The sequence below is a fragment of the Cercospora kikuchii genome (genome assembly GCF_019650295.1).
Source record: "Cercospora kikuchii DNA, contig_00006, whole genome shotgun sequence".
In the NCBI taxonomy this organism is placed as follows: domain Eukaryota; kingdom Fungi; phylum Ascomycota; class Dothideomycetes; order Mycosphaerellales; family Mycosphaerellaceae; genus Cercospora; species Cercospora kikuchii.
Genome location: NW_025408587.1, coordinates 1910265 through 1934414, shown reverse-complemented (window position 1 = coordinate 1934414; position 24150 = coordinate 1910265). Strand labels below are relative to the sequence as shown.

At 52.8% G+C, this 24150-nt stretch overlaps 10 protein-coding genes across 10 annotated transcripts; 5 read left to right on the top strand and 5 right to left on the bottom strand.

Annotated features, from left to right (window-relative positions):
- Nucleotides 1-359: 359 nt before the first annotated feature.
- CKM354_000968000 (replication factor C subunit 4) lies at nucleotides 360-1470 on the bottom strand (the record flags this gene model as incomplete). The annotated part of the gene is made up of 2 exons (XM_044805109.1): nucleotides 360-585; nucleotides 638-1470. The coding sequence occupies 2 exons, from the start codon at nucleotides 1468-1470 to the stop codon at nucleotides 360-362; spliced, it is 1059 nt and encodes a 352-aa protein (XP_044661044.1).
- Nucleotides 1471-1634: 164 nt separating this feature from the next.
- On the top strand, nucleotides 1635-2879 carry CKM354_000967900 (uncharacterized protein; the record flags this gene model as incomplete). Its single annotated transcript, XM_044805108.1, has 3 exons — nucleotides 1635-1901; nucleotides 1973-2615; nucleotides 2668-2879. The coding sequence occupies 3 exons, from the start codon at nucleotides 1635-1637 to the stop codon at nucleotides 2877-2879; spliced, it is 1122 nt and encodes a 373-aa protein (XP_044661043.1).
- A 630-nt stretch (nucleotides 2880-3509) lies between these two features.
- On the top strand, nucleotides 3510-5607 carry CKM354_000967800 (uncharacterized protein; the record flags this gene model as incomplete). The annotated part of the gene is made up of 3 exons (XM_044805107.1): nucleotides 3510-4210; nucleotides 4264-4828; nucleotides 4906-5607. 3 exons carry the CDS (start codon nucleotides 3510-3512, stop codon nucleotides 5605-5607), a joined length of 1968 nt encoding a protein of 655 aa, XP_044661042.1.
- A 438-nt stretch (nucleotides 5608-6045) lies between these two features.
- On the bottom strand, nucleotides 6046-7598 carry CKM354_000967700 (uncharacterized protein; the record flags this gene model as incomplete). The annotated part of the gene is made up of 2 exons (XM_044805106.1): nucleotides 6046-6774; nucleotides 6825-7598. The coding sequence occupies 2 exons, from the start codon at nucleotides 7596-7598 to the stop codon at nucleotides 6046-6048; spliced, it is 1503 nt and encodes a 500-aa protein (XP_044661041.1).
- Nucleotides 7599-9486: 1888 nt separating this feature from the next.
- On the top strand, nucleotides 9487-10227 carry CKM354_000967600 (uncharacterized protein; the record flags this gene model as incomplete). Its single annotated transcript, XM_044805105.1, has 1 exon — nucleotides 9487-10227. The coding sequence occupies one exon, from the start codon at nucleotides 9487-9489 to the stop codon at nucleotides 10225-10227; it is 741 nt and encodes a 246-aa protein (XP_044661040.1).
- An 880-nt stretch (nucleotides 10228-11107) lies between these two features.
- CKM354_000967500 (dynamin-like GTPase SEY1) lies at nucleotides 11108-13790 on the top strand (the record flags this gene model as incomplete). Its single annotated transcript, XM_044805104.1, has 2 exons — nucleotides 11108-13439; nucleotides 13498-13790. The coding sequence occupies 2 exons, from the start codon at nucleotides 11108-11110 to the stop codon at nucleotides 13788-13790; spliced, it is 2625 nt and encodes an 874-aa protein (XP_044661039.1).
- A 296-nt stretch (nucleotides 13791-14086) lies between these two features.
- On the bottom strand, nucleotides 14087-16133 carry CKM354_000967400 (uncharacterized protein; the record flags this gene model as incomplete). Its single annotated transcript, XM_044805103.1, has 2 exons — nucleotides 14087-14503; nucleotides 14568-16133. The coding sequence occupies 2 exons, from the start codon at nucleotides 16131-16133 to the stop codon at nucleotides 14087-14089; spliced, it is 1983 nt and encodes a 660-aa protein (XP_044661038.1).
- Nucleotides 16134-16889: 756 nt separating this feature from the next.
- CKM354_000967300 (uncharacterized protein) lies at nucleotides 16890-19218 on the top strand (the record flags this gene model as incomplete). The annotated part of the gene is made up of 2 exons (XM_044805102.1): nucleotides 16890-16902; nucleotides 17015-19218. The coding sequence occupies 2 exons, from the start codon at nucleotides 16890-16892 to the stop codon at nucleotides 19216-19218; spliced, it is 2217 nt and encodes a 738-aa protein (XP_044661037.1).
- A 1015-nt stretch (nucleotides 19219-20233) lies between these two features.
- Nucleotides 20234-21546, bottom strand: CKM354_000967200 (uncharacterized protein; the record flags this gene model as incomplete). The annotated part of the gene is made up of 2 exons (XM_044805101.1): nucleotides 20234-20464; nucleotides 20521-21546. 2 exons carry the CDS (start codon nucleotides 21544-21546, stop codon nucleotides 20234-20236), a joined length of 1257 nt encoding a protein of 418 aa, XP_044661036.1.
- A 597-nt stretch (nucleotides 21547-22143) lies between these two features.
- On the bottom strand, nucleotides 22144-23915 carry CKM354_000967100 (carboxypeptidase C PRC1; the record flags this gene model as incomplete). Its single annotated transcript, XM_044805100.1, has 3 exons — nucleotides 22144-22218; nucleotides 22284-22453; nucleotides 22505-23915. 3 exons carry the CDS (start codon nucleotides 23913-23915, stop codon nucleotides 22144-22146), a joined length of 1656 nt encoding a protein of 551 aa, XP_044661035.1.
- Nucleotides 23916-24150: the final 235 nt, after the last annotated feature.

Genomic DNA, 24150 nt, shown 5'->3' with positions numbered 1-24150 from the left:
CCTTCCATGAGGTCAGCCTCGCGCCAAAGACGTACCGCCTTCAAGACCGCGTGTGATGCAAGGCATTCAATGTTGTTGACAGAATGCCGACGCGAAGAATTGGAAAGAGGTACCTTGTCATATCAGCCACAATGCACAGCCACATATCACTGTCGCCTATAGTGAGCAGTGAGCGACCAATTTCAGGTCGTCATGGTGAGCAAAATTTACACGGGATCGACTTCATTGAGTGTACCAATCGAGGAAATGCGATGATCGCAAAGAACTGGCCACTGAGCAGCTTTATATATATCGTTCGACACCCACCAACGCCTCGCTAAGAGCACTATAAGGTCTTCCAGCTGTCCTTGATCGACCGCTCACTTTGTAGGGACATTGAACAATTCTTGCTTCATGTTGAGCTTGCAGAGCTTCGCGACACAGCCTGCTAATTGTAGATAGGTCTGCACGCCTTCCAGAATTCGCATGTGGGTGAAGCCAATGACCCGGATGAATTCGAGCTTTGCATGCTCGGACAGTGATGGTATTGTCTTCGTCACTTTGAACATACTGCTGATGATATCATGCGAAGAGTAACCCAGACCCCTAAGTGTTGTTAGCAAAGTCGTGCCAATTCGTACCATAGATCAGGACTCACCAGAGCTCTTTCAACGAATCCAGTGCCTCATCAACTTTCTGCTCATGGCAGCTCTTGATCATGGCCTGCACTTTGATAGGATGCGGGCTGTCCACCACCTTGAAAACGTTGTCTCCATTGACGAACCCAAATCCTGCGTGTGTGGACTGCAGATTGTTGATGGCCTGCCGCATGTCTCCCTCAGCACTGAAGACCAATGCCGCGAGACCGTCGTCACTGAATTGCACATTCTCGGCTTTGCAGATCTGATTTATCCTCTTCACCACTTGTGCATCAGTCAATCTCGCGTATCGCAAGATTGCGCACCTCGACTGCAGTGGCTCAATAATCTTGTTGCTTTGATTGCATGCAAATGCAAACCGCGTTGTACCGGAATAGATCTCCATGGTTCTCCTCAATGCCTGCTGGGCACCGCTTGTCATGCTGTCCGCCTCATCCAGTATCACAATCTTTTGTCTTCCGGGAGGTAGGGTAACCTTCTTCTGTGCAAAGCCCTTGATCCTGTTTCGTACCACATCGATACCACGTTCGTCTGAAGCATTCAATTCGAGGACGGCCTCCTTGTAGCTCTCACCTAGAAGCTGTCGTGCTAAGCAAAGAACGGATGTGGTCTTGCCAATTCCCGGCATCCCGCTGATGATAACGTGAGGCATGTTGCCATCTTTGGCGATAATCTTCAGGCGTTCGATGGTTTCGGTGTTGCCCACAATGTCGTCCAACACAATCGGGCGGTACTTCTCGACCCATGGCAGTTCATAATTGGAAGATGCTCCATTGCTCTGAGCTCTGATGCCGTCGGACTGTGCAGCTTTTGATGATTCGGCGGGAGCCATGTTGCTGATGCAGGAGAAACACGAAATTGGAAGTTCGGATCGCGGACGACGTGACGAACGCGAAATCCACGCGTCGAGGGCTGCACTGACGTGGACGCACGTGCCATCGAATTGATCAGCGTCATTGCACAATTAAAAGCCGCTCTCTCTTTCTCATATGCAACATGCCGATACCGAAAAAGCCTCAGACGGAGGGCTCTGCAACCTTTGACCCAGACAAGTTCTTCGAGGCATGGAGCAAAGGAGAGCTCACAGCTCCGTACGACAATGACTTCCGAAAATTCATCATTAAGTCGTTTGGGCTGCGTATGAGCGACCAGTATGGCTACAGAGCTACCACGGAAGTGACTTTACTTGGCGCGCAGTCTCATATAGACGCAGGTGCAGCAAATGGCCTGCACGCTTGGTATCGAGATCCTGCAGGACAACCGGTGAGCATGTCCCAAGATCAGGTGCTCGAGATGGCATCTCATGTAAAGTGCAGCCCTAAGAGTGTCTTCAGAGACCAAATCCAAACGCTACCGACATCGCTGCATATACCGATATCTTTCGTCCAACGACTGTGACTTCCAAAGCTATAACTGCCTTTGCTTCGAATGCAAAGAAGGAAACTGTGAGAGCTGCTATTGCTAAACACCTTCACGCACTCTACGCTCCTCCAGAAGCAGCCCGCAAGCTGCAGGTCAACAAGTCCAAGAACCATGTCAACCCATATTTCGACGTCTCTGCGTGGGCATTTCAGAATCTTGAATGGGCTGGTCCAGAGGAGAGAACGGTTGACATTAGATATAGCCACGCTATTCTGCCCGTGCTCTATCACCACTTTGGCTGTGTCTGCCCGTCATACGAATCCCTATCCTACATCTACCAGATCGCGCGCGGGCGACCGATCCTTGACATTGGGAGTGGCAATGGGTACTGGACATATATGCTTCGACGATTTGACATTCAATCTAAGAGTCGGCTGACTGTGACTGCGGTGGACAATGGCCTGAGCGAGTGGAGGACAATGTGGATCGGAGACACTATCGAGGCTGATGGTTTCAAGTGGTTGCAACAAAATCAAGGTGGAAAGGACGGTGTTCTTCTGCTCGTGTACCCAATGGTCGGCATGGAGTTCACGTCCAAGATGATCAAGGCATACAGTATGTTGTTCGTAAAGTAGCGTTGCGTGCACCGGCTGACGATGCAATACAGAGGGAACCACGATTGTTTCCGCTGGAGCTCAAAATGCCAGTGGATTCACTGCGTTTGCGAAAGAGACCATTGCGGACTGGATGGCTCGAGAAATGACAGCTTGGGAAAAGGTTCTGCAAGTGCCACTTCCTTCGTTCCCGGGCAAAGACGAAGCGCTGTTCATATTCGAAAAGCAAGCCGAGGGAAATGGTCAGGCATCGGCTGGAGCTTGATTCGACCTCAAGTCCCACGCTTGCTGTTCAGATGAAGATAAAGCTTGAGTTGCTCCGGGCGGCAGCGTCTGCAATCGGTTCTTGATGTGCCAATGCTTGCGACTGGGTATACGCTGGCGATAGCATACTCGCTTTCGGCCAGACACGAGGCGCACATCGGATACGCTGAAATCACATAGGTTCCGGACGGCTCGCATGCAAGTGAGTATTGCGATAGTCAAGCGGCCTGCTTCTCTAGATACAGGTCCGTGATTGTAGATACTTCGAGCAGTGGATACATCATGCGGGCCATGAGGAATTCCATGCGACCTAGCGTGGCAGCTTCTTTGACCTTGGTGACGAACCTTATGGCTTAACTTTCTCTCCCGGACTTGTCCCTCTGCCCTTGCTTCTCGTGTGTCAGCCTCTTTCGTGTGCGGGCGGAATCCACGGAGGTGGACGCGCTTCGCGACTGGTGCACTCTACGCGTACCGTCGAGGCCTGTCACCTCGGCTCGAGGCGGCTCATCACCGATGAGGGGAAGGCATTCAAGCCTTGAGGATTTGACGCGACTGCATCTTTCACATTCGGGTTTAAGATGCGTGAAAATTACTCCCGGGGCCATACAGGAGGCATAGATTGCTTATTGCCATGCAGGTGACACGAGAACCTGCCAACCTGGACTCTGTCGACGCGGGACAGGGAGACCGCAATTCCGACGAGGCAGGCCATGCTCAAACTCCAAACGGCTTCAGCGAACCCAACGCACTCACTGCCACTGCGGGCGACAATGACAAGAAACGACGAGACAAACCAAAACAGAAGCGCAACAAGCCGACTTTATCCTGTCTCGAATGTGTAGAACGCAAGACGAAATGCGACCGAGCGCGGCCGTGTTTAGCATGCGTCAAGAGGCAGAGCGCGTGCGAGTACACGGCCGTGGCCAACCTCATCGCATCGTCCGATCGTAAGAATAGCCATCCGAGCAGCAAAGCTCGCTATATCAAGCCTCCCATCAAGGTGCGGCGGACCAGTCTCGCACAGTCACCATTATCCATCCGCGCTTCGCCGACCGTGACCGACAATGGATGGTCGTCCCTCGATGGCAGCACTCATCGCCGGCAGCATTCACAAAACAGTTCGCCAATCCTGTTCTCCAACGTTCCAATCTCGCAGCAAAGTGCTCCTAGCAATGTCTTTGGAGTTGGTTCGCAACATCCATTTGCCAACTACTGGACTTGCCAAGGAGGTTTGCCCGAGGTGGTCACAGTGCTCCCCAACAAGGACCAGGCGGATATACTGGTCTCAAAGTATTTTGAAATTGTCGATAGCGTGTACCCCTTCATCCACAGGTCGGTAATTGAATCGAACACAATTTTCATCTCTTTGCTTATGAAACTCGCAGGAGGACGTTTTACTCAGACTACGAGCTCTTCTGGGCACTTGAGGACAAAGGCAAAGCAGATGCATCCCTAGTGGCCTTGCACTATGCTGTATATGCTCTAGGTACGCAGTTCATGCAGTTCACTCCGCTGGAAGAGCGATCACAGACTGCCGAGTTCTACTGTTCCGCTGCAAACCAGGCTTTGAGGGTCTACTCATACCTGAATCGTACCTCGATGCGAGCCATACAGGCTATGCTACTCATGTCATATTTCCTGATGAACGACAATCACGCCAGCGACGCGTATGCCTGGGCAGGCATTCATTTACGACAATCTTATGCAATGCGGTTGCATCGAGATCCAGACATCGTAGTCCCAGCGGCTTCTACATTGGAAAAGCAACAGCGGCGCAAACTCTGGCAAGCCGTCTTCTTCCATGACACGTTCCTAACCATATTGCTCAAGCTTCCTCCGACTGCGACACATAGTGATGTGCCAGTGGAGTCCTTGTCTGATGAGAATGAGCTGAGTGACGATGGCATTGATGTGTGCGTGGGCACGCATTCGCGCATCGAAAATCTAATGGTGGGTCAACACATCATAGTCATCTGCGACACGACAGATGCTTGCGTGCTCGTTCGAGATTTGCTGACTTCGTTCAGAGCATCAACGTAATTGCGCCCCAGATACCTCAAACGCTACCTCCACCACAGCCTCATCATACCATTGACCAGACGACTATGAAAGCCGACATTGCCTATATGCGAAGCATGTGGCATCTAGGAAACCTGGCCCAAGAGTGCCTGTCTTCTCCGCTCGCATTGTCATTACCAGTGGCAAACAGCGTGCGGCATAAGGAATCGCTCGTGGCGGCATTCCGAAGACTGTACAAGACATTTTCTGCCCAGCTGACGATACTGGACTACGAGACTCTACGACAGCAGGCCAACAGCAATTCTAGGGTCGTTCGACAGAATCTCTTCCTAACCTCAGAGTACTACCACAGTCTGATGCTCCTGCAAGCTTCCGAGAACCGGGAGCAAGGCGTCGAACCCAACGTCAAAGCAACTCTGGAAGCTGCACACGAAGCGCTCGATGCCTTCTTCAAGCTTTGGTTGATGTTCGAGGTCGAGGCTGTTGTATGGTGGGCATTTCAGCATCGCGCTTTTGAGGAAAGTCTGCTTCTGGCCAGGTTCCTCGCTATTCCTCCACAGCCCGAAGCACAGTCTGATCCTATCTACTCAAAAGCCAAGGAAGACATTGCCAGAATGTTGCAGATCATGGAGCGCTATGGGAGCGATATCGAAATGCACAAGACTCGGAAAGACGTTCTTCGCGATGCGTATCTGCAGATTGTCGTATGACCGATCATGCTGTATTCCAAGATGCTATCTCAAGGCTACTGGGAGAGCGTAATTGGACGCGGGAGTCAAACTGCTCTCTGCGATGCTTTCACGCGTATCGGCTCGACGAAGGAGCAGAGAACCTACTTCCATGTAGGAGAAAGATGGTCGCTGACGACTCTAATATCTCGCACGGCCGTGTCTCAGGCACGTTCCTGCTACATCTCCTTGCACAGAGGGAAGCGAAGAGGCAGTGAGGCCATATTGAATCTGCAGAAAGACTCGCTTTTTGTTTGGCGGTGGAAGGTGGCAGCTGTCGAAAGTGTTGGTGTTCAACACTCTACAAGATGTACCTGACTCACAGTTTTGCTACCGTATTCGCATCGGCAAATGTCAAAACCTGTTTGAGGAAGACTGATGTTCCATTGGAAACTCGTCCAAAGCGTTCAATCTTCCACCTTATCGCTCTGCCACCCCGAGCATACGAATACGAAGTTTCATCTGGACGTCGTCCACGAATGCCTCGCGACTTGGAAACCCATCCGCGCCTTGTATGGCCAAGAAGAATCTCACATCCTCCGCCTTCTTGGGAGCCTTTCCGCCTTGCAACCTCGATCCTGGCAATCTTGCTACGGCTTCCAAGAAGCTCCTCTCTGAATCTTTGGGATCATTAAGCAGCGGCTGCCAGACTCCATTCCACCCTTTCCAGCCGATTAGAGTCTCTGGCCAACACTTGCCACGCCATATGCTGCTGTTCCAAAACTCGCTCGAGATCTCCACAGTGAGCTCATTGATGGCATCTTTGTCAGCAAGAAACATGTCGAAAAGTCGCCGCCAAGCAGTGGGGTCTGTCTGGGAGGAATAACGCAGAGCAATGGCTAGGCACTTGTGCTCAGGCGACTGATGATCCTGCAAGAAAGCGACGCACCGCTCAGGTTTGTCATCGAAGTAGAGGCGCCGGTCGTAGACATGCCGTACGCCAAGCTCGTAGCACTGTTTCGAAACGCGCAGGAAAGGCAGACAGAAGTGAAAGCTCGAGTTGTCTGCCTGTTCGCTTGCAGTTTTCGAGTCATTCGGGGACGGCCAGCCGTGATAGGAAAATGGAGCTGAGCGGAATCCAAAAGGACTACGTGTGACGTACGATGTCTGAGAATCCCGATCCTTGAGGGTTGTAATCGGGACATCACTCTGCTCGAAGTTAGATCAGTCGCAGAAGAAAGATGCTGCATTGGACTCACCATTAAGATTTGCTCTCTATGCATTCGCGGGAAGAGATGATCCAATATGCGATCGACGACTCTATCAGGCAGCCGCAGTAAATTTTGGACACTCCCCTGACAGACGATTTCGGACTCGCCATCCTGCACAGCTCTTGAGCTCTGTGCTCTGTGCGGATGTAGAATCATGGTCTTGCTGAGCTTGCTCGTTGGTCTGGCCTTGAGCGAAAGAACGAGTTTTGGTCGCTTTTCGCCTTCGAGTCGACGCAAGAAGTCATATCCAGTTACCACAGCATTCGCCAAACCGACGCCGTCCCAGAGCGCGCATATCCAATTGATGTTCTTGAGCCAGACGTTTCGGAAGTCAACGTTGAAGAACGTGACGTTCTTGAGTTTGAGATCCTCGAAGACGACGTTGGAGAACGAGCAGCCTCTGAAAGTGACATTCTCGAAATCGCAGTCTTTCACTGAGAAGCATTGGAAGTCGCAATCGACGCTGCGAACATTGTTGATGAAGCATCTCTTGTAGACGACTTCGTTCGTGGGTTGGTCGGGAGTTTCCCGTGTACAGGACGGCTGCGATTTGCTGGAAGCTGTGCTTCGTTGTCGCGGCGTGCGACTCCGTCCGCGCTTAGGGTGGTCCTTGACGGGTGTCTCGATGTCTTCTATGGGAAGGTCGAGTAGCGGCGGGTCGTCTGCTTGTTGGCTGCCGATGCCCGTGAGTCGAGTTTCGCATTGGCTGCACAGGCGGAGCGCCTTCGCAATGCTGCGCAGCTTCTCCACGGCTTCAGCCATATTTGTTCCAGGCATTGAAATTGGTGTGCATGGTGAAAAGTCAGGAGTCGCGATCAACTTGTCATGGCCACTGCCTGATCAGCTGAACGCACATGTGTCTTGGCATTTGCGTTTTCGAGTCGACTTTCACATTGATAGTGGAAGTGAAGTGCAACGGTATCGTGATGCGGATGGCTCCTGCCTGAATATGAGCGGGGGCCCGTACACCGATGCGGCCGCATCGTCTCTACCGCCGTTATATTCAAGTTGAGCGCCTATCAGGTAGCTCGCAGTCATCTGCTGTGAGCATGGAGTAGAAAAGTGACCAGAGATGATACAAGATAGGTAATCCTAATTCCTTCTTGCCAGTTGCAGCAGTCGAAATTGCTCAACTCATTTTTCTAAGCTTCAGAAACAGCGACCATTGATGCTGAAGACGTGCTCTGATCGATGTTGAACTTCTGAGTCTCTTCACGTTTGACATGCTGCTGTCTCTTAGATTTGCCATTGCAAGAGGAATTACCTACTGGATGATTTGCTCAGAACATGCCATTGCGAAGTCTGCACAGGTCAGGGCTGCGAACTTTCCGCTCAAGGACACTCACATGCACGCACGGGTTTGGTGTTTCCGTGCCTCAGCCAAGAACGAGGCACAGGCGATCATAACAAGCCATCCGCCATCGGCCTCATTCTCGTCGAATACGGTGGTGGCGATGAAGTATTTGTTGCGGTGGCCTCTTCAGCAAGCTGCACCAATCGTCTGGTCTTACAGAGCAATGCACGCCGCCACGATGCGGTGCTTCAACGGCAAAAGCACCACTCGGCGCTGAGCGAAGCATATGCTGACGTTGCAAGTGGTAACCCGTCGCGCTCGAACCAAGATCTGTGCCAAACTGTAATTCAGCCTCAGCTCACGTGGACGCTGTTCCTGTCGATCGCAATGACGTTCTCTCCCTCTGCCTCTGGAGCAGAAGTGTCAGATTGGTGCAACAACAAGCAGCTGGCTGATCATCCAACTTTCTGGGACGCTGCACAGTGTTTGAAGCGTCGATCTCCAACTTGGCACAGAGCAGATGTGTGAATATTCGCAATAGCTGCACGCCATGAAAAGCGACTGCCGCAGCCTACTGCAGGCCGCAGGAACAACTGCAGGTTCGGCTGAGACGGAGAACCAGTGCACCACCTCATGGCCTTCACGTGAAGAAGTCCACGGATCATCTGCTGCTGTCAGAATCGGCTTGCAGGGCCGTTCCAGGTATGGCTCCGCACTGGTCGTGGAGGCTCCAAGTTCTCCGTCACCTGGAACAAGGCCGGATCCTTGTACATTCCTCGGCAGAAGCATGGAACTATCAAGACCTGCCGTACTTGCGCGAGGTTGTGGCCAGGTCTAAGACGCCGGCAGCGGTGGACGTACGCGTCGTCGCAGGAACGGTATGGGTTTGGCTTGAATGTGTGCCGCAGCAACCATATGTCCATCGTATAGGAATGACCATGCCTGTCGGGAGTGATGTCAGTGACGACTGATGATCGAGAAGTACATGTTGTCTAGTCGTGTCCCTGCACTGGAAGCGTAAGATTTATTGCTTCCTCTGGGAGAAGTGGACGGTGGCATCCGCGGCGAGCCACTCGATCTCCCACTTTGAGCAAGGCAGGATGGGGTGCACTCCAGACCAAGCCATTTTCAGCCAACAGATGTGCACCGGTAACTTCCTTGGCGAAGATCAATCTTGCTTTTGCAACAAGCGGCGTGTGTCCTTTGCCCCTTCAGGTTCGCGCAACAAGGACTGCAGTGTCAGCATGGCAGAGAACATGGTGGGACTTGGTTGCCCTGTCGCTGAGCTTGCCACTGCTGTGGTGGTCAAATGTCCTTGGCCGCCCCGTAGTTCACGATTTGTACCATCTCCTGCTCATGGCTGCTTCGACCGCGTTTAGCGATTTTACATCGCTTCTCTGTGCACTGTCGCCTGCTCAACTGCTTACAGCTAGACACACGATCGATGCCCTCCTCACGCCAGACTCCCTCCAAGAAGCAAATCAGCAGCTATCGCCTCTTCTCCGCCTGCCACATGATGTTCTCGAACGAATTGTCGAGCATTCCGTGTCATACAGCCATGATGTTGCAACTGAAACCAAGGAACCCGGCCTGCTGCAGACGTGCCATGCGCTTCGAATCATGGCCTCGAAGGCCTACTTCAGCCAAAACACATTCAAGAGGAAACGAAGACTGAGCGAAGATAGCCTGGAGCAGTGGGCAAAAGTTAGAATCGGCGAGAACAGGAGATTCGTTCGCAAGGTTCGCATAGGGCCGCCTACACACTGCAATAACGAGGACGCGGAAGAGGAGGCAAGCATGCTCGAGAAGGCCTATGGATTCCCTACTGGAACTGTCTGGTGTCTCTCTGAGGACGATTACGAGAACGACTACAAGTGGTGGGTCAATTCACGAGGGGAGACGGAGATATGCGAGGATAAGACGAGCGACGACAGCACGATCGCAGATTGCTTCAGAGCAGTCGACTCCTCTTCGAAACCTGCTGCTTCATGGTACTGCACATCCTGGGCACAAGGCCATCGTGCTACAGACTACTTCAGTCTCCGGCGAGCACCACCAACCCCCGAATCGAGACCAAGCGCTTCCGATTCGCATTGAAAATGTGGTTCTCGACTAGTATGGGCGAGAAATGTCTGGCAATCCATGGCATGATGGTGCAGTAAAGACTTACGGCTGGCCATAACGGCAACATGTGGTCTCCGCAGGAAATGCAACGACACTGTACTCGACGCTGCGAAACCTGAGCGCGCATGCCTCCGACGTCACGACAGGACTCTCAAGAGCTGATTGAGCAGACCTGATGTCAATTGGTGAATGTGCATTGCGGAGCAGCAGCAGCCGACTTGAGGGTGTCGGTATCTGCGTTCTCGCGAACAACACGGCATGCTTCGAATGCTGGTCATTTTCAAATACCTGGGCATGTGGCCGTGTCGAACATTGGGGTGAAGAACTGGGGTCGAGGCACGACGCAGCATTGTGAGGAATGGTGAAGAGATTTGCGCACTCAATGAAACTGTACCAAAAGTTCTGTATGATATGCGAAGAGACATTGCAGTAATTTGTGACATGCAACGGCAGCATAGGCAGTAATATGTAGAGTATTCGGTGGCTGCATGATGCCAAGCGTGGCACTGGAAGACAAGTGCTCAGGAATTGTATCAAGCATTTCAACACAGATATCACTATGGCCATTGACGTTCCAATTTTGTAGTCGTGCTGGCATGTGTATATGAGACGGTGCTGCGAGTGGCCGGGCTGACGAAGAGTGATTGCTTGCGCCTGCTCTCGGCTGTGGACCGATGACATGCCCGCCCCTCGACAACCTGGCCTAGAAACTCGCTTGTGACCTCCCCCGTACCTTTTAGTGCCGGCCCTCACAGAACGTCAGGACGGGAGGTGCCAACCTTCTGCAGCCACCTGATCGGGCGTCACACAAAAGACGTAGGCTATTCGCTTAGCTGCGCACTTTTCAAGAATCATGGCCGCCGACCGACCCAACGCAGCTCGATCCCTCACCTCCCCGCCCACCATGAGTCCAAACGGCCACTTTGCGGGAGCTGATGGGGGACTGTCCAAGGACGACTTCGAACATGGCGTCCAAATCATCAACTCGGACAAGGAGTTCAACGCCAATCTGGGCCAATACTTGCAGTTCGAGAACATCACCAAGGCTGGTTTCAACTACCATCTCATCTCCGTGTTCGGCAGTCAGAGTACGGGCAAGAGCACCCTTCTCAACTATTTGTTTGGGACACAATTCGGGGTGATGAATGAGCAGCAGCGACAGCAGACAACGAAGGGAATATGGATGTCGCGCAACAAGAAAGAGCATGCTGGAGAGGAAGGCGCAATGGCTGCCAACATCTTGGTCATGGACGTTGAGGGCACAGACGGGCGAGAACGAGGAGAGGACCAGGACTTCGAGCGCAAAAGTGCCTTGTTCGCGCTGGCGACAAGTGAGGTACTCATTGTGAATATTTGGGAGCACCAGGTCGGATTGTATCAGGGAGCGAATATGGGCCTTCTCAAGACTGTCTTCGAGGTTAACCTCCAGCTCTTCCTGAAGGACTCGAAAAGTGTCTCTCGAACGTTACTCTTCTTCGTCATTCGAGATCACTTGGGCACTACTCCGCTGGAGAACCTCAAACTCACGCTCCTCCAAGACCTCTCGAGAATATGGTCAACGCTTTCGAAACCGCCCGGGCTGGAAAAGAGCCAGATCGAAGACTACTTCGACTTTGCCTTTGTTGCCCTGCCACATAAGATCCTGATGCCGGAGAAGTTTGAGCAGGAGGTGGCAAAGTTGGGCACGCGATTCCGCGAAGGTTTCAAGGACCCCAAGAGAGCTGGCCTCATTGATAACGAACCTATATTGTTGCCGGAGTATCATCGACGTATTCCTGCCGATGGCTTCCCAATGTATGCCGAAGGCGTGTGGGAGCAAATCGATAACAACAAGGATCTCGATCTGCCCACCCAGCAAGAGCTGCTGGCTCAATTCCGTTGCGATGAAATATCCAAGGAGGTATTGATACCGTTCGACGAAGCGATCGCGCCTTTGGAAGAGCTTCAGAACAGTGCAGTTGCGGCAGGGAAGCCAACCGTCCTTGTTGACCTTGGAATGAAGTTGATCGCCGCGAGGAAATTGGTTCTTGGAAGTTTCGAACAAGAGGCTAGCAGGTACCACAAGGGAGTATTCAAAAGGAAGCAAGCCGAGCTAGAGACCAAGGTTGATGGCAGACTCAAGACTCTGTTCATTGGCCAACTCAGCGCTGCGCACAAGTCAGGCGTCCATGACTTTTCAGAGGCAGTATCTTCTGCTGTCAAAACAGGCCAGAAGAAGGGATCAAACTATGATTTCCACCAAATCGTCACTTCTGAGAAAGAAAAGGCATTGGATCGGTTTGAGACACAAGCTAAGACGTCCTTGGTGGAAGGCACGTCGTGGAGCGACTACAAGCAGCAGCTGAATCTCTTCCGTAAGGATCTAGACGAAGTCAGTGCTCGCCTGAGACAAGATGAAATGAGGCGCCTCGCCACAAGAAGCGAGAGATGGGTACGAAGTAAGCTCAGCGAGAGCGTCGGAGTGGAGTTCAACAAGCTTGGATCCGGACGTGCTGGATCTGGTGCTCCGGCTGATGGCGAGAAGCCTACCGAGAAGGATCTCTGGGACCGGATATGGGCTGTGTTCACTGATACAGTTTCCCACGCGGAGACACGATTCACCGATCGCGCACGCAGCTTCGACGCGAGTCCCGATGAGGTCGAGGTTGGGCTATGGCGACTTCGCCGTAAGTCATGGGGAGCGCTGCGTGACAAGATCGACGAGGAGCTCATGGAGGGTAACCTATTACTGAAGCTGCGCGAGAACTTTGAAGATAAATTCCGCTACGACGAAGAAGGAGTTCCAAGGATATGGCGTCCCACCGATGATATCGAAAGCATGTACACCAAGGCTCGGGAAAGCACGCTGACTTTGGTCCCTCTCCTCGCAAGGTTCAAATTATCACGAACATCTGCTCCACCACCACTTGATGCCTGGATTGGCGAGCCGCCAAGCACAGTCACGCCGGCTGATGAGGAGGACCTTCATCCTATCGGAGGCGTCGACGAAGACGAAGGCAAGACTTTGGAGGAGGAAATGACAGTCATCAGTGATGCTAAGCAGCAAGATCTGTCAACACGCTTCAAGAAGACCGCAGATGGCGTCTACGTCGAAGCCAAGCGTAGTGCCATTGGCGGCATCACGCAAGTGCCTTTGTACTTCTACGGCCTGTTACTAGCGCTCGGCTGGAACGAGATCGTCGCAGGTAAGAACATGCATCACCATACGAGCTGTGTTGAGAAAGCAAGCTAACATGACAACAGTGCTGCGCAACCCTGTATACTTCATCTTCCTCATCCTTCTCGGCATAGGCGCCTACGTCACCTACACCCTCAACTTATGGGGTCCGATGCTCCAGATGACGAACGCAGCATCTGCACAAGGCCTCGAAATCTTCAAAGCGAAGTTGCGAGATTTCTTGGAAAATTCCGAGACTGGTCGACAAGCTATCGGAATGAGCGCCAAAGCGGGTGCGCCAATCAATTTGGATACGCTGAATAGCAACGGGACTACCAAAGCTCGAGCCTCGCAGGAGGAAGAGGTCGATGAGATTTAGAAGTGTCCGACAAGGGGCGGCTTTGTTGGCAATGGGCGGGCATTTTGAAGTAGCGTTTCGAGAAGGGGGATTTTGCATAGCGGACAGTGTCAGCATGTTCGTCGGTTCTTACCAGCAGCACTACTTGTAGCATGACTTGGCTGCGTGACAGTGGAAGGCTTGGAAAGACACGTTAGTCAGGAGATAGAATGGTATTCTAGTATGGCCTTTTCACACGTAAGGTATCGAGTCAAGCTCATCATATGTGACTGATGTAAATGCAAGTTGATTTGTCCCTCCTGGTCACGGAACTCTGTCTAGCCTCTTCGCTTCCTCGCGCTACCTTTGTCTTTACCACTTGTTACAGCTGCTGCTGCTGCTGCGTCGTCGACTTTGGCGTTTAATTCGGCTTTCAGCTTCCCAGAAGAATCGGTCTTGGCTCCCTCGGTGCTCGTGAGCGGTTTGGCGGCTTTCTTGCTCTCTTCTTCTTCCTCGTCCCCGCCCTGGCCGAACTCGTTTACTCTACTGTAATCGACCTTGTATTTCCATGTCTGATACAGATAGACGAAGAAGATGAAATCATCGCGCAGAGTCGCGAGACGGTGAAGGATTGGCATCTTGATGGTAAATGCGAACAGATCGTCGATGAATGTGTTCAGAAACTTGTAAGCCATAGTCCTTCCAGGCATATGAGCCACGGACTTGAGGCGGTAGTTGATGTATAGCGCCGGGACCTGCAAATGATGTTAGCAATTTTCACTCGTGTGACTTCCAAGTTGCATGGGGTGAACAACGTACCATCATGAGGAAGCCGTATGCGTAGACGCTCCCCACGAGGGTTCTAATGATGAAGCTGTACCAGGACTTGTGCTCCTCGTAGTACAGAGAATACACTGCATAAGCCAAGAGCAAAGGAACGGCCAGATATCCCATGTACTTGAATGCAATCCTGTCGTATTCCTCGGTCTGTTCTTCGGTCTCGCTGAGTTTGTGCTTATCTTCGAACACAACAGTATAAGGAAGGCCCAGCGAGTGAGCGTACGATCCGGGTCCAGGCTGACGAATGCGGATATTGACGGTCTTGGTGATCTTCCAGGCTTCGATGGCAATGCCCATGCCCTGGCCGAACAAAATCATCCAGCTTGTGTTCTCGTTGTTGTCCATTAGGTACAAGAAGATGATCGTTTGCATGACAACGTTGGACAGGATCGTTCTGAAAGAAACACCGACATTATCCTTCTTGTTGCGCCAATGACCAACGTCGTTCTTGAACGCGAGCAGTTCGAATATCATGTGCAGCACACTGGCAATCACAGTCGTGCCAAGAAGCCATTGGTTGGTGTCGAGCAAGGTCTCCTTGATAAGCTCCATCTCAGAGCCATCGCCGCCACCAGGGGTGCTCTCGCCACGAGCAGCCTTACGAGCAGTTTCCTTCATGCCCTCATCCATACTGCACATGACGCTGAATTGCCAGCTGGCCAGAGTGCTCACATGAACATTGATCGGCAAGGTCTCCTGTGGAACAGTGGAGTTCAGCTCGATCATATGTGACTTGAGTTGCCAAAATGTGTTCAGGTACAGAACGGGATAGTACCAGGTGTTCTTTCCCGTCTCATCACGGGCTCCAGTGGCATCCAGGGTGTAGAATTGCTTGACAGCGGGATGCAATGTGGCCCATTGAACGTTGCCAATTTCCGGCACGAACGAGAGGGTGAAGTTTGGATGGTAGTATGATGCGATGGAAGGCCCGGTCGGTTCCTCTTCCACAACTTCCTCACTTTCGTCATCTTGAGATCCCAGCAGATTGCGGACTTTGTGCACTTTCTTCTTAGGCAGATACGAAGTGAGGGGTCGCAACATGCGGTATGCCTTCTTGGGATCGTACGAAGGCGATGCTGGGTCCAATTGTGCGCCAGACTGGGCTACAAAGATGTGTGCCCATAGTGTGCCATTATCTTGCACCGTCTTGGGGACGTGGAAAGTCTTGTGCGATTCTCTGTGGTCTTTTCGTGATCTGTCCAAGGCGAAGTTCGTCTCTTTCACGATCAGGCTGTCCGGTGGCATAGAACTGAAAGGTGGCATGACGACGCTCGGCGAGATGTAGAGACTGACATCGACAGTGGCATTGGTGGGCCACATCGGAAAGAGGGTATGTGGCACAGCGCTGTACTCGCCCAGCACCGTTTCTCCGCCCGCAGACGACGAGGGGGCGGAGGGAGCGGCCTGCTGTCCGCCTCCCATGAACTGCTTCATCGCAAACTGTATGGCGACGAAGAGGGCCACGCTCCTGCCAATGGACCACAGCTTCGCGCTCCAATCATCCTGGGCTGGGGCGGCGTCGCCAGCCTGTGCTGCTTCGGGCATGCTGGGCGCAAGTGCTCCTCGCACGAGGAGAGGGGTGGAAGGGGGTGAAAAGGCTGATGTTGTGCTAGGCGTCCATATGTACAGTCGTGGTCTCCCGGACGCTGCTCTCACGCCGGCCAACGACTTTCTTCGCGGCCGATCACGAATGGCGCCAGCACGTGGAGCAGGCTAAAGCACGGCCGATGCATGGCTTGGCACCGACGGAGATAAGATAAGCGAGAGGATAGACGAGCAGCATGTGATGCGATGTTGTGATGCATGGAGCAGGCCCGGCAGCAGTAACACGCGCTGGCAGAGCATGCTCTGAATACCCAGATGTGTCGGTGCATCAGGATCATCACGGTGGCGGGCGTTGCAACAACAGAAATGGGAGAAGCGCGGAGGCCGGGACGGACATGTGATCCCGTGCAAGAGTCAGTCGGCGGCTTTTGCAGCGCGCTGATGACATGCACTCGCTGCTTGCCTGCTCGACATCCCCACGCGCTGTGCAGTAGAGCCCTTCATCATCCTTGCCCTACGATTTCCTTCACACTCCTAATATCTCCTCCACCGCCGCACGACCTGTATGCCTAGACCCTCCGCAGGGACAGCGGCGTGAAGGTCGACCACAAGCCGTCGTCATTGTTGTCGGCGTTGCCGCACTCGGCCACCGCAGCGGACTCGAGCAGAGCTGCCGTGCAGCTGCAGCACGAAGCCGTCTTTATCTATCGCACTGTACTATAGCCATCGCTTCCTCCTCCCCTGGCCCTCTTCACCATGTTCTCCGAATGTGAGTATCCTCTGCTCCGCTTTCTGGCCTGATGTCGTTCAGCACAGCATGCGACACCTCCCACCTCGCTCGCGTGACCAACAGCCTGAGACTGACACCGCTTGACCTACAGACGCCTCCCGCTTCCTACAACAGTCCAACGCCCGCCTTTCCTTCACCCAAGATGATGGCAGAAGTCGCTCGCGCAATCCGCTTGATCGCCGACGCCCACCAGCATCGCACTCCCGCTACGTTCAGCGCCCCGGCGGCATGAATCACCACCCATATCAGAACCAGCATCCCACTTCCTCGCAGTCACGTTTTCCCTTCGCATCGCGTTTGTCACGACAAGACCCACAGGCTCCGCTCTTCTATAGCGCGACAGACGACTTCCAGGAGGAGGATGAAGGCGACGAACATGAGCGGGAGGTAGCAGACTTCTACGCTCTGCAACGAAGCAGGCAGCACTTCGGGCCTAGCAATCTCACGGAAAGCTCAGAGGTTGAGGATGATGGTACCGAGAGATTGGAAGACACGCAGCATGGTCAAAATCACGACAGAGACGCAAGCCTACCTCGGGGCAGGCTGGGAGCTCCATATCCGCCTTCGTCACGCGCGGAGAGCAGAGCATCGGATGTGAGTGGCAAGGGCAAAGGGAGACTGGTGGATGTCAACCTCAACAGTACTATTGATGAGGAGCCTCCCGAGTCGCTTGCGAGATTATCGCCCTCCATCGATCCGGATGAGCCACCTGCACCCTTCAAGCCATTCCGGTCAACGACAAAGCCCAGCGGCCTCAGTTCATTTCTGCCTCTCGAGACCGACGATGAAACACAGCGACTCCACCCTCGACCCATGTCGCCAGATCGCGAGAGTGTGCCACCCACCGTCATCCTGCCTGCGCAAGAGCCGCCCAAGCACGATGCATTCTGGGCGAATCTATTTCAGATCTCTTTCTGCACAATGTTTGCCGTCTTTGTCCTGATCTGGTTCCAAACTTCGACGCCGAAGAACTCCCTCGGAGACACCATCTACACTGCTCTTCGTGGGAGCACGAGCATGCTAGTGTGGGACACGTTGATTGCGATAGTGGTGGCACTGATATGGCTGTCGCTACTCCGAAACCACGTACGACCATTGGTGTACATTCTGATCATCGCAGTACCTGTGATCCTGTTCGCATTTGCACTTTACCCCTTCATCAGCAGCTTCCGCGGCTCCTGGAACGGCAACTCGATCCAGGACAAGGCCATGCGCTGGGGCTCATTCGTGCCTGCAATTGTCGGCTTCTTCTGGACCTGGAGTGTCATCAAGAATCGACATAGCCTGCACAGTTCAATCAATGTGCTCGAATTCTCAACCAAAATTATTGCAGCGAGCCCCTTCCTCGTGGTACTTGGCTTCGTGGCGCTCGGCGTAGTCGTCGTATTCTCCTGGACCTGGATGCTCATGTTCGAACGCATCTTTCTGTCGGGACACTTCACAGGCGCAAAGAAGTGGGTGATCAACGCCAATAGCTGGTGGCTCGGAGCATACTTCATCTTGCAGTACCTCTGGAGCTTGGGCGTCATCGCAGGCCTACAACGAGCAACGACCGCTGCAGTAGTCAGCCAATGGTACTTTCACCGCCTAGCAGTGCCACAGCCGACGAGCCAGGAAGTGGTCAAGGCAAGCTTTTTGCATGCTACAGGAGCCCTCTTTGGTACAACCTGCCTGAGCACCTTCCTCAGCCTTCTTGTTCGACTACCGTTGATCATCCTTCCCGGCCGACTGTCTGGTGTACTCAATATGGCCGCTTACTGGATCATGCCGAGTAGTCTGGCCACGCTCACCAACCCTCTCACTCTCACGTATGCTGCAATCCACAGCCAACCGCTCGGACTAGCCGCTCGTGGCCTGAACCACCTCAATTTCATCTCCCACACGAACCCAAGCAACACGCTCGGAACACGCAACTTCAATCCTTCACATTCTGGAAGTGCTCTTATGCCATACCGCCTGGCGAAGCTCCTTCTGCAGGCCACACGTTGGATAATGTCCTTCGCGCTTGGCTTCGGCGGCTGGGTCCGAGCTGCACACAGCATTCAAATTCAAGGGGCTGCATCAGGGTTCCGAGGTAGTTTGTACGCCTACATCGTCGGTATGATTGCCGGTACCATTGGCTTTGCAGTGCTAGGTTGCATCGAGAACATTGTTGGCGGCGTGATCGATGCGACAATGGTCTGTTGGGCAAGCGAGACCGCAGGTGGGCGCGGTGAGGCAAGGTTCTGCCGAGAAGCAGAGGAACTCTTTGGAAAGAAGACAGGAGTGAGTCTCGGTGATAGAGACATGGTATAGAGAGCGTATCGACGCGAGGACCCGAATGATTTTCATGGAACAATAACACGAGTTGGAATTAGCGAAGGTACAGGACACGGCGTTCTCAAAGCTGGATATGGAATTGGATACCCGGAACAACATTGCATTGTTTAAAGATATAGGCCAAGAATACATGGCAAGTCCACATTGTCGCCTTAAACATCAGTGCATGTTCATCGCTTGCCCCCTTGTGCCATTCACAACAATGCCTTCCGTAGTTCGACGCTCGCTCCTGCCACTGAACATTCTGCAAGCGTGCCGTGGAAGCACCACCATTATTCAAGAACATGACTGCCACAATTGTACACAGCAAACCTGCCTGCCATTGTCTCCACCTTCGTGAATACATTCGCAATGCCAGCATATAAACCCTCCAGACCGGCGCTGTCAATTTTTCATCACAGACCAACGAGAAGCAATAACCATCCTCAAAGGTCCAGGTCACCTCGAAGTCTCACTCACACACTCCTCGACTTCCAATTCACAACCCCAGCTCACCCAACATGCCTGACGAATGGTGGAAGAAAAACGAACGCTATACCCAGCAGGATTATAATCCTATGCAATGGGGTTATCAGGGTCCTAAGAATGCTGCACAGCGCGCTCAGACTAATTTGTGGATGCAGCAGGCGCGTCCGGCGCAGAGTTGGCAGGATTCGCAGAGGAGATTGTATGATGGGCGGATGGGAATGGCGGGGTATAAGAAGAAGTGAGGGTTGAGAGGGGAGGGTCTTTGGAGCATTGGAGTTGATGTGTGGGCGTTGGAATGATTTTGATCTTTTTATTGGTCTTGTTGATAGGCGGCCAGGGGATTTGTTCTCCTGTTGCTGTAACATGAGCAATCAACATTGAATTTAGCTTTTGCATTTTGCCGCATTCTCGCCGTTGTTTGGGTCGTTCTCTTCGTTGACAGCTGACACCTGACGTGTGAACAAACGTGAAGGAAATATCGTGAGATTTGCGTCGAAAGTAAGGTAGTCGAAGTGATCGGCCATCACGCACTGAACTTGCCCCAACCCAGATGCCACATGTCTTTGTCCTCGTCTTTCCCAGGCCACATGATCTTGCCGTACCACAGAGCACGTAAATGCGCAACAGCTGTGATGAGCCACATGATGACCAAGAGAACAGTCAAAGCGCTGGCTACACCATTGATGGCGGAACTTGAAAGTGCGGAGCCGATCTGTATGATTGCAAGACAGAGACCCGCGTTTGGAAATATGAACTATGTGTTGTTAGCAAGGACAGGAGATGGTGCTTGAGTCGCGAATCGTTACTTACAGCCCACCAGTTCAAAGTGAAATGCATACGCTTGATACCAGCTATTACAGCAATCGTCGTAATGCAGAAGAACCAAAAGGCAAAGGTGACGATGAAGAGTCCGCTGACGATCCCAAGGACCCGCACAATGTCACCATCTGGAAGGGCGCTAATGTTGAATGTGTTCTCGGGAAGCACACTCGAAGCCTGAGTTCCCAGCGATATGAGACCCGCGCTCGTGTATCCCGCAGGACCGACAGACACGTACATTCCAGGTCTCGTGGGCGGAGCCGGCAACGCGCTTGTCATGAGTCGTTGAGTGTACAGACTGTACATCATCAACGCCACCGTCCAGGAGAGGCCCTGAAACATGACTGCCCCTATCCACATTTCAAAAGCTGCCTGTTCCGGCTGGGATGGAATCATTGTGCCAGCCATCGTACCAATAACCAGCAAGGGGTATATTGGGAAGATCCAGGCGGGCACAGCGTTTGTGATTTTCAATCTCTCCTCTTGGAATAGTGCATAGTATTGCCCGATTCCAACAATCAGAACAACAGCACAATAGAGCCAGAACAGAACCCGAAGCGCTGAGACGAGCCACGGACCACAGTTGGGCACACCGTAAGCCTGGATCGCATTCAAGATAAGAGAGACCGAGACCCAGTATGATCCAAAGAAAAGGCCCTCCACGGGATGATGAAGTGAAGCAAGAAACCTCCTCGGAAACCAGAAAGCTCGCAGTCCCATTGCAATATTAAACACAACGAACATGAACAGATCAACAATAAAGAAGATCTTGCCGATAGTCTGTAATCCAGTAAATCGATTCGGTGTATTCGCGAGCACAACAGCAATCGCTCCCGTAGACATCGTAGCAGCAAACCACGGCCAGGTAAAATGCGCTATCCTGTCCTTGAAATCCGCGCTAGCAGGAGGGTTGGGCAAGAATTCGCTTCGATCATGGCCAGTAGCATTATTGTTGGTGTTCTGAGTTTGCTTCTCGACATCCTGTCCAATTTCGTCCCGATATCCGTTGCGCTCCATGTTGGAAGTGGAGAAAAGTAGCAAGCATCTTCAGTTGCAATGGGCCTGCCATGTTTGTATCAACAGAGACAATGTGGATATCGTCTTTCGTCATCGGCCAGATTGGACCCTGCACGGGCTGTCATTCACAAGAGCCAAGCCCGCGGAACGGCAAGCCGATTTGCGTCCAAACCTGTTCCTGTTCAACTTCCCAACGATCGTGCATAGCCTGTCGTTTAATAGCCAGTATTGGTCGAACACCATAATTTCTACAATAACTTCAGCTGTGTGAGAAGAAGCGGTGACAGACACTTACGCGTGTTCACACTTGAGAACAGGTACCAGGCCTGGGCAAGACGCAGCAAGTAGTGACTGCTCCTGCTCACGCGTACAGTAAGGCCGGCATCGAGAGCAAGGCCATTCGATGGGCACTATGCGACGCCCCGTCGACAAGGCTCGCCTGCGCTCTTTTGTTTTGATCACGTAGACGTGCTGCAATAGAAAACCATGGTCTCGTTGACTGGATGGGTAATATCATTTCTGTAGCATATACAGTCTAATGCTGTGTCGCACCTAGTTCAGGTTCATAGATACATCCTTGTGTGCATCAAACTTCCCTTAGTTCTCGACCCACTCTCCGCCGATCCATCGGTTGAGGAAGTCAAGCGACGCCTCAGGCTGGTTATATGGCACCTACCACATGTTAGTACTGTTGCAAGACTATGGAGGAAAGGCAGCAAGCGGGGGATCAAACTCACCATGTGGCCGGCAGCATGGATGCGGATGAAGGTGAAGTTGCCAGAAGACTTGACTGAGCCAGTCTTAGTCTTGCTGTCGGACTGGAGAGTAAGGTCCTCCATAGGCGCCTTGGCGTAAGCCTTCTGGCCAGGCCACTCAAGTGCCTGGGTCCAGGCAAGGTTGCCGAGCCCTAAAAATTGTTAGTTCGCCGCGAGTAACATTCATGATATTGGAGACTCACAGTTGCAAATGTAATCAGCATCACCAGCATAGACGAGAACAGGAATCTCCTTCAGGATACCTGGGACCAAGCGATGGAATGGCTGCATCCAATCGCCATTGAACAAGAAGTTGCGGTTGATGTCCATGTTGCAGGAGTCGTAGCTGTCGACCTCAGCTCCGAGAGCTTTCATGACATCGTCGCGGTTAAGGTATTCTTGGATCCAGTTAAGCTCATCGTAGCACAAGTTTCCACCCTTGCACTTCTCGCGAACATCGTATGGGTTCTGGCCGGTACGCTGGTATGGGCCAATCAAAGCATTGTTGCAGTAGATGCTCGCTGGTACGCAGGACCAGACAGACTCGCTCTTGTAGCAGCTCTCGATCAAGCTCTGGCAGCGAGCGAGCGAGTTGTCCATGCTTTGGCAAGACGACTCATCGAGCACTGCTGGCCAGCCACCATCGCCACATGCCATTGGGCGGTAGTACTCATATTGAGTGTAGCCGTCGGTAAGTCCATTGCCGATCAAGACAGACTGCAAGTTGATGTTGCGGTTCTTGTGCGACAGGATTTCAGAGGCGAAGACAGGAATGTAGTGGCCGGCGTAAGATTCACCGGAAATGTGGAATGGCTGTTTGGCATACTCTGGGAACTGCTTGAAGAAGAGGGTCAAGAGAGCGTAGACGTCTTTGCCTGCAGCTACAGTGCTGCTGACAGCACTGCCAGAGTAGGAGTAACCGACGTTGACTGGCTGATCCAAGAAGATGACGGAAGCGTTGGCGTTCCAACTAGCTGGGTTGTATGATGGCTTGCGATCCTTGCCGATGAAGGATGGGCCGAGCTCCATGAACAATCCAGTGAGAGATGAGCAGCCTGGGCCTCCGTTCAGCCAGAGCACGACTGGGTCATTCTTGGGATCATTGCGAGACTCGAAGAACCAGTAGAAGAGGTGCTTGTCGTCCTCCTCGTTGTCCAGATAGCCCGAGTATTGCTTGACGGTATCAACACCGAGGCTCTTGGGGTCGACCTTCTTGGTGCGGAGATTGAACTGCTCGAGATGACCGTCGATCTCGCGCTGCTTCTCGCCCTTGGAGTTGACGCTGAACATCTGCTCGATGTGCTCGCCCTTGGTCACGAAGTCCCACTCACGCTCGTGCTTGCGGGTGTGCTTCTTGGGCGTGGAGAAGAACGAGGCTTTCGACATTTCCTCAGGGAACATCATAGCCACCTCGTCCCACGCAGACTGAGCTTCAGCGGTAAGGTGTTTCAGCTCATCCTGGAGGTGCTTCAATGGCTTCGCCCAGCCAGAGACCTTATCGCCAGCGGCGTTGAGAGCATCTTGAACGACCTTTGGAGGTTGCAATGGCTGCTGTTGCTGCGGAATCGAAGCAGCTGCGACTCCGATGAGGAGCGCTGAGGTGGCGACCTTCATAGTCGACTTGCCCGGCGTGGAAGCGTCGGCTGTTTAGGCGGCAAAGCGGTCGAGGTGCTGCAAGCTCACGAATTAGCGTTTTCCTGGATCCGGCGATGATGGCGATGCTCACATTTCTCTCCTCGATGGTCTAGAGGTGATGGAAGAGACGAGGGTAGGAGGACAAGGAAGAGAAGGACTGTGTTGGTCAAGAGAGAGCATGTGAGCAGGCAGCCCAGCAACGGCGACGCATCAT